This window comes from Carcharhinus amblyrhynchos, chromosome 6, assembly GCF_965287045.1.
Source record: "Carcharhinus amblyrhynchos chromosome 6, sCarAmb.v2.hapA, whole genome shotgun sequence".
Classification (NCBI taxonomy): Eukaryota; Metazoa; Chordata; class Chondrichthyes; order Carcharhiniformes; family Carcharhinidae; genus Carcharhinus; species Carcharhinus amblyrhynchos.
This window is the reverse complement of record NC_137329.1, coordinates 105973875-105982903: the sequence shown is the minus strand read 5'-3', so window position 1 is coordinate 105982903 and position 9029 is coordinate 105973875. Positions and strand designations below refer to the sequence as shown.

Here is a 9029-nt window from a genome sequence, read left to right as displayed (position 1 = left end):
CAGAAGTGATAAGTGAATGGGATTTGTGTAAGTTAAGGTATAGTTACGAGGGCTGGTTTAGCTCAGTTAGATAGCTGGCTGGTTTAGAGGACAAACTGAGGGTTAACTGTTGCTGGTTCAATCCCCGCAGGGGGTGTAGTTTATGTTGCTTCCTTGACTGGTGCAGTACAAGTTTATTTATCCCACTTTGCCCTCAATATGGCCAATGACCAACTAGTCAGCATTGAGGGGCACTGGTGTGGCGCAGACTGCGCAGCTGCGGTGAACTCTGAGCGGGGGGTGGGAGTGGCTGCCAGCTGCTGGGAGACACACAGCGGCGGCGGGGCGGCCTGGCATCGCACCCCGACCCCCAGGCAGCCGCGGGCCGGCCCAGTGCACAGCTGCTGCTGCAGGCCGCCGCCTCCTCCTCCTCCTCTTCACGGTGAGACAGGGTGCGGGCAGAGAGTGAGGGAGCCGCGGAGGAGGAACAGCAACAAGGAGCGGGGCGGCCAGCCGGCGGCGGGCGAGCGGGAGTGAAGGCCGCAAGATGGCGAGCGCCTCCTACCACATCTCCAACCTGCTGGAGAAGATGACTTCCAGCGACAAGGACTTCAGGTAACTCCCCTTCCCCCTCCTCCGCTTTGTCTGTCTGCAGATACCCCGCGGAGGAAGGCGGTTCACCATCCCATTGAAGTTCATGCCCGGGACCCTGGTTGCAAATGTCCTTTCCAGTGACACCGCTTCTCTCGCTCTCTCACCACCTCCCCCCCCTCCCGCTCCCTCCCCCTACACTTCCAACCCCCCTCCCCCTCGACACTTCCACCCCCCCTCCCCCCCGACACTTCCACCCCCCTCCCCCCCGACACTTCCACACCCCCGCCCCCCACACTTCCACCCCCCCTCCCCCCAACACTTCCACCCCCCCCGCCCCCCCACACTTCCACCCCCCGCCCCCCCCACACTTCCACCCCCCCTGCCCCCCCACACTTCCACCCCCCCTCCCCCCCACACTTCCACCCCCCTCCCCCCCCCAACACTTCCACCCCCCGCAACACTTCCACCCCTCCCCCCCCCACACTTCCACCCCTCCCCCCCACACTTCCACCCCCCTCCCCCCCCAACACTTCCACCCCGCAACACTTCCACCCCTCCCCCCCACTTCCACCCCTCCCCCCCACACTTCCACCCCTCCCCCCCACACTTCCAACCCCCTCCCCCCGGACACTTCCACTCCCCCTTCCACACCCCCCACACTTCCACCGCCCACCACTTCCACCCCCCACCCCCCCACACACTTCCACCCCCCCGACCCTTCCACCCCCCTCCCCCCGACACTTCCACCCCCCCTCCCCCCGACACTTCCACCCCCCTCCCCCCGACACTTCCACCCCCCTCCCCCCCCACACTTGCACCCCCTCCCCCCCCACACTTGCACCCCCCTCCCCCCCCACACTGCACCCCCCCTCCCCCCCACACTTGCACCCCCACTCCCCCCCACACTTGCACCCCCCTCCCCCCTCCCCACACACTTCCACACCCCCCCGCCCCCCAACACTTCCACACCCCCTCCCCCCCACACTTCCACACCCCCTCCCCCCCACACTTCCACCCCCCCTCCCCCCGCACACTTCCACCCCTCCCCCCCACACTTCCACCCCTCCCCCCCCACACTTCCAACCCCCTCCCCCCGGACACTTCCACTCCCCCCTTCCACACCCCCCACACTTCCACCGCCCACACTTCCACCCCCCACCCCCCCCACACTTCCACCCCCCCGACCCTTCCACCCCCCTCCCCCCGACACTTCCACCCCCTCCCCCCGACACTTCCACCCCCCTCCCCCCGACACTTCCACCCCCCTCCCCCCCCACACTTGCACCCCCCTCCCCCCCACACTTGCACCCCCACTCCCCCCACACTTGCACCCCCCTCCCCCCTCCCCACACACTTCCACACCCCCCCGCCCCCCAACACTTCCACACCCCCTCCCCCCACACTTCCACGCCCCCTCCCCCCCACACTTCCACGCCCCCTCCCCCCACACTTCCACGCCCCCTCCCCCCCACACTTCCACGCCCCCTCCCCCGTCCCCCCTACACTTTCACCCCCCTCCCCGCCTCCCCCCCACACTCGCACACCCCCACCCCCACACACTTCCACCCCTCCCCCGCGACACTTCCTCCCCCCCCGACACTTCCGCCCCCCTCCACCCCCCCCACACTTCCACCCCTCCCCCCCCACACTTCCACCCCTCCCCCCCCACACTTCCACCCCTCCCCCCCACACTTCCACCCCTCCCCCCACACTTCCACCCCTCCCCCCCCACACTTCCAACCCTCCCCCCCACACTTCCACCCCCTCCCCCCGGACACTTCCACTCCCCCCTTCCACCCCCCGACACTTCCACCCCCCTCCCCCCGACACTTCCATCCCCCCTCCCCCTGACCCTTCCACCCCCCTTCCCCCGACCCTTCCACCCCCCTTCCCCCGACCCTTCCACCCCCTCCCCCCGACACTTCCACCTCCCTCCCCCCCCACACTTCCACCTCCCCCCCACACTTCCACCCCTCCCCCCCCCCACACTTCCAACCCTCCCCCCCCACACTTCCACCCCCCCTCCCCCGACACTTCCATCCCCCCTCCCCCTGACCCTTCCACCCCCCCTCCCCCCGACACTTCCACCCCCCTTCCCCCGACCCTTCCACCCCCTCCCCCCCGACACTTCCACCTCCCTCCCCCCCCCACACTTCCACCTCCCTCCCCCCCACACTTGCACCCCCACTCCCCCCCACACTTGCACCCCCCTCCCCCCACATTTCCACACCCCCCCGCCCCCCAACACTTCCACGCCCCCTCCCCCCCACACTTCCACGCCCCCTCCCCCGTCCCCCCTACACTTTCACCCCCCCTCCCCCCCACACTTGCACAACCCCACCCCCACACACTTCCACCCCCCCCACACTTCCACCCCCCGCGACACTTGCGCCCCCTTCCACCCCCCACACTTCCACCCCTCCCCCCCACACTTCCAACCCCCTCCCCCCGGACACTTCCACTCCCCCTTCCACCCCCCCCGACACTTCCATCCCCCTCCCCCCGACACTTCCACGCCCCCTCCCCCCCACACTTCCACGCCCCCCTCCCCCGTCCCCCCTACACTTTCACCCCCCTCCCCCCCACACTTGCACACCCCCACCCCCACACACTTCCACCCCTCCCCCCGACACTTCCACCCCCCGCGACACTTCCACCCCTCCCCCCCCACACTTCCAACCCCCTCCCCCCGGACACTTCCACTCCCCCCTTCCACCCCCCCGACACTTCCACCCCCCGCCCCCCCCAACACTTCCACACCCCCCCGCCCCCCCACACTTCCACACCCCCCAGCCCCCCCACTTCCACACCCCCGCCCCCCGCCCCCCACACTTCCACACCCCCCAGCCCCCCCCACACTTCCACCCCCCTCCCCCCCACACTTCCACCCCCCTCCCCCCCACACTTCCACCCCCCCTCCCCCCCAACACTTCCACCCCCCGCAACACTTCCACCCCTCCCCCCCCACACTTCCACCCCTCCCCCCCCACACTTCCACCCCTCCCCCCCCACACTTCCACCCCTCCCCCCCCACACTTCCACCCCTCCCCCCCACACTTCCACCCCTCCCCCCCCACACTTCCACCCCTCCCCCCCCACACTTCCACCCCTCCCCCCCCACACTTCCACCCTCCCCCCACACTTCCACCCCTCCCCCCCCACACTTCCACCCTCCCCCCCCCCACACTTCCACCCCTCCCCCCCCCACACTTCCACCCCTCCCCCCCCCACACTTCCACCCCTCCCCCCCCACACTTCCACCCCTCCCCCCCCCACACTTCCAACCCCCTCCCCCCGGACACTTCCACTCCCCCCTTCCACACCCCCCACACTTCCACCCCCACACTTCCACCCCCCACACTTCCACCCCCCACCCCCCCCGACACTTCCACCCCCCGACCCTTCCACCCCCCTCCCCCCGACACTTCCACCCCCCCTCCCCCCGACACTTCCACTCCCTCCCCCCGACACTTCCACCCCCCTCCCCCCGACACTTCCACCCCCCTCCCCCCGACACTTCCACCCCCTCCCCCCGACACTTCCACCCCCCTCCCCCCGACACTTCCACCCCCTCCCCCCCGACACTTCCACCCCCCTCCCCCCGACACTTCCACCCCCCTCCCACGACACTTCCACCCCCTCCCCCCGACACTTCCACCCCCCTCCCCCCGACACTTCCACCCCCCTCCTCCCCCACACTTCCACCTCCCTCCCCCCCACACTTGCACCCCCCCTCCCCCCCCACACTTCCACACCCCCCGCCCCCCAACACTTCCACACCCCCTCCCCGCACACTTCCACACCCCCTCCCCCCTACACTTCCACACCCCCTCCCCCTACACTTTCACCCCCCTCCCCCCTCCCCCCCACACTCGCTCACCCCCACCCCCACACACTTCCACCCCTCCCCGCGACACTTCCTCCCCCCCCGACACTTCCGCCCCCCTTCCAACCCCCCCACACTTCCACCCCTCCCCCCCCACACTTCCACCCCTCCCCCCCCACACTTCCACCCCTCCCCCCCCACACGTCCACCCTTCCCCCACCACACTTCCACCCCTCCCCCCACACTTCCACCCCTCCCCCCCCCCCCACACTTCCAACCCCCTCCCCCCGGACACTTCCACTCCCCCCTTCCACCCCCCCCGACACTTCCACCCCCCCCTCCCCCTGACACTTCCATCCCCCCTCCCCCCGACACTTCCATCCCCCCGACACTTCCACCCCCCTCCCCCCGACACTTCCACCCCCCCTCGCCCTGACCCTTCCACCCCCCATCCCCCGACCCTTCCACCCCCCTCCCCCCGACACTTCCACCTCCCTCCCCCCCCACACTTCCACATCCCTCCCCCCCCACACTTGCACCCCACTCCCCCCCACACTTGCACCCCACTCCCCCCACACTTGCACCCCACTCCCCCCCACACTTGCACCCCACTCCCCCCCACACTTGCACCCCCCTCCCCCCACATTTCCACACCCCCCCGCCCCCCAACACTTCCACGCCCCCTCCCCCCCACACTTCCACGCCCCCTCCCCCGTCCCCCCTACACTTTCACCCCCCCCCACACTTGCACAACCCCACCCCCACACACTTCCACCCCCCGCGACACTTCCGCCCCCCTTCCACCCCCCCCACACTTCCACCCCCCGCGACACTTCCGCCCCCCTTCCACCCCCCCCACACTTCCACCCCCCCGCAACACTTCCCCCTCTACCCCCCCACCTTCCACCCCTCCCCCCCCACACTTCCAACCCCCTCCCCCCGGACACTTCCACTCCCCCCTTCCACCCCCCCGACACTTCCACCCCCCATCTCCCCCACACTTCCACCCCCCCCGACACTTCCATCCCCCCTCCCCCCGACACTTCCACGCCCCCTCCCCCCACACTTCCACGCCCCCTCCCCCGTCCCCCCTACACTTTCACCCCCCTCCCCCCCACACTTGCACACCCCCACCCCCACACACTTCCACCCCTCCCCCCGACACTTCCACCCCCCGCAACACTTCCACCCCCCGCAACACTTCCACCCCCCGCAACACTTCCACCCCCCGCAACACTTCCACCCCCCGCAACACTTCCACCCCCCGCAACACTTCCACCCCCCCCACACTTCCAACCCCCTCCCCCCCCACACTTCCAACCCCCTCCCCCCCAACACTTCCAACCCCCTCCCCCCGACACTTCCATCCCCCCTCCCCCTGACACTTCCATCCCCCCTCCCCCGACACTTCCATCCCCCCCTCCCAGACACTTCCATCCCCCTCCCCCCCGACACTTGCACCCCCCTCCCCCCGACACTTGCACCCCCCTCCCCCCGACACTTGCACCCCCCTCCCCCCGACACTTGCACCCCCCTCCCCCCGACACTTGCACCCCCCTCCCCCCGACACTTGCACCCCCCTCCCCCCCGACACATGCACCCTCCCTCCCCCCGACACATGCACCCTCCCTCCCCCCCGACACATGCACCCTCCCTCCCCCCCGACACATGCACCCTCCCTCCCCCCCGACACATGCACCCTCCCCCCATCCCTCCCCCCCGACACATGCACCCTCCCTCCCCCCCGACACATGCACCCTCCCTCCCCCCGACACTTGCACCCTCCCTCCCCCCCGACACATGCACCCTCCCTCCCCACACATATGCACCCCCCTCCCCACACATATGCACCCCCCTCCCCACACTTGCACCCCCCTCCCCACACTTGCACCCCCTCCCCCACACTTGCACCCCCCTCCCCACACTTGCACCCCCCTCCCCACACTTGCACCCCCCCCTCCCCACACTTGCACCCCACTCCCCACACTTGCACCCCCCTCCCCACACTTGCACCCCCCTCCCCACACTTGCACCCCCCTCCCCCACACTTGCAACCCCCCTCCCCACACTTGCACCCCCCTCCCACACTTGCACCCCCCTCCCCACACTTGCACCCCCCTCCCCACACTTGCACCCCTTCCCACACTTGCACCCCTTCCCCACACTTGCACCCCTTCCCCACACTTGCACCCCTTCCCCACACTTGCACCCCCTCCCCACACTTGCACCCCCTCCCCACACTTGCACCCCCTCCCCACACTTGCACCCCCTCCCCACACTTGCACCCCCTCCCCACACTTGCACCCCCTCCCCACACTTGCACCCCTCCCCACACTTGCACCCCCTCCCCACACTTGCACCCCCTCCCCACACTTGCACCCCCTCCCACACTTGCACCCCCTCCCCACACTTGCACCCCCTCCCCACACTTGCACCCCCTCCCCACACTTGCACCCCCTCCCCACACTTGCACCCCCTCCCCACACTTGCACCCCCTCCCCACACTTGCACCCCCTCCCCCACACTTGCACCCCCTCCCCACACTTGCACCCCTCCCACACTTGCACCCTCCCCCACACTTGCACCCCTCCCCACACTTGCACCCTCCCCACACTTGCACCCCTCCCCACACTTGCACCCCTCCCCACACTTGCACCCCTCCCCACACTTGCACCCCCCTCCCGCCTTCCATCCCCCCCTTCCGTCTTCCATCCCCCCCTTCCGCCTTCCATCCCCCCCTTCCGCCTTCCATCCCCCCCTTCCGCCTTCCATCCCCCCTTCCGCCTTCCATCCCCCCCTTCCGCCTTCCATCCCCCCCTTCCGCCTTCCATCCCCCCTTCCGCCTTCCATCCCCCCTTCCGCCTTCCATCCCCCTTCCGCCTTCCATCCCCCCTTCCGCCTTCCATCCCCCTTCCGCCCTTCCATCCCCCCTTCCGCCTTCCATCCCCCCTTCCGCCTTCCATCCCCCCTTCCGCCTTCCATCCCCCCTTCCGCCTTCCATCCCCCCTTCCGCCTTCCACGCCCCCTTCCCACCTTCCACCCCCCCTCCCATCTTCCACCCCCCTCTCTCCCCCCTCCCACCCACCTCTCTCATCCCTACCCCCCACCCCCCCTCCTACCCCCCTCCTACACCCCCACCCCACTCTCCTACCCCCCATCCACCCCCTACCCCCCGCCCCCTACCACCCCCTACCCCCCGCCCCCTACCACCCCCTACCCCCCGCCCCCTACCACCCCCCTACACCCCTACCTTCCCACCCCACTAGCCCCCCCACCCCCTCCCTACCCACCCACCCCCCACCCCCCTCCCTAGCCCCCCACCCTACCCCCCCCACCCCCTCCCTACCCCCCACCCTACCCCCCACCCCCCCCTACCCCCCCCACCCACCTACCCTCCCACCCCCCCACCCACCTACCCTCCCACCCCCCCACCCACCTACCCTCCCACCCCCCACCCACCCACCTACCCTCCCACCCCCCCACCCACCTACCCTCCTACCCCCACCCACCTACCCTCCTACCCCCCACCCACCTACCCTCCCCACCCCCCCACCCACCTACCCTCCTACCCCCCACCCACCTACCCTCCTACCCCCACCCACCCTCCTACCCCTATCCTCCACCCCCTACCCACTCCCCCACCCACCCCCCCCACCCCACTACCCACCCACTCCTCTCTCTCCCCGCTCCCACCCCTCTCTCTCCCCGCTCCCACCCCTCTCTCCCCGCTCCCACCCCTCTCTCTCCCCGCTCCCACCCCTCTCTCTGCCCCCCCACCCTCTCTCTGCCCGCTCCCACCCCTCTCTCTGCCCGCCCACCCCTCTCTCTGCCCGCCCCCACCCCTCTCTCTGCCCGCCCCCCCCCTCTCTCTGCCCGCCCCCACCCCTCTCTCTGCCCGCCCCCACCCCTCTCTCTGCCCGCCCCCACCCCTCTCTCTGCCCGCCCCCACCCCTCTCTCTGCCCGCCCCCACCCCTCTCTCTGCCCGCCCCCACCCCTCTCTCTGCCCCCCCCCACCCCTCTCTCTGCCCGCCCCCACCCCTCTCTCTGCCCGCCCCACCCCTCTCTCTGCCCGCCCCCACCCCTCTCTCTGCCCGCCCCCACCCCTCTCTCTGCCCCGCCCCACCCCTCTCTCTGCCCCGCCCCCACCCCTCTCTCTCCCCGCCCCCACCCTCTCTCTCCCCGCCCCCACCCTCTCTCTCCCCGCCCCCACCCCTCTCTCTCCCCCGCCCCCACCCCTCTCTCTCCCGCCCCACCCCTCTCTCTGCCCGCCCCCACCCTCTCTCTGCCCGCCCCCACCCCTCTCTCCTGCCCGCTCCCACCCCTCTCTCCCGCCCCCTCCCTGCCCGCTCCCACCCCTCTCCCTCCCGCATCCCCTTCCCCCCTTTTCCACGCCCCCTTCCCCCCTTTTCCACGCCCCCTTCCCCCCTTTCCACGCCCCCTTCCCCCCTTTTCCACGCCCCCTTCCCCCCTTTTCCACGCCCCCTTCCCCCCTTTTCCACGCCCCCTTCCCCCCTTTTCCACGCCCCCTTCCCCCTTTTCCACGCCCCCTTCCCCCTTTTCCACGCCCCCTTCCCCCCTTTTCCACGCTCCCCTTTCCCCCTTTTCCACGCCCCCTTCCCCCCTTTTCCC

General features: G+C 70.7%; 1 protein-coding gene across 1 annotated transcript in view; it reads left to right on the top strand.

The window, feature by feature from the left end:
* Positions 1-309: 309 nt before the first annotated feature.
* cand1 (cullin-associated and neddylation-dissociated 1) overlaps positions 310-9029 on the top strand; it is a 43845-nt gene continuing 35125 nt past the window's right edge. The window contains exon 1 of the mRNA XM_080191138.1: positions 310-594. Coding sequence (XP_080047264.1) covers positions 527-594 — 68 coding nt within the window. The 5' untranslated portion in view covers positions 310-526. The remainder of the gene's footprint in view (positions 595-9029) is intronic.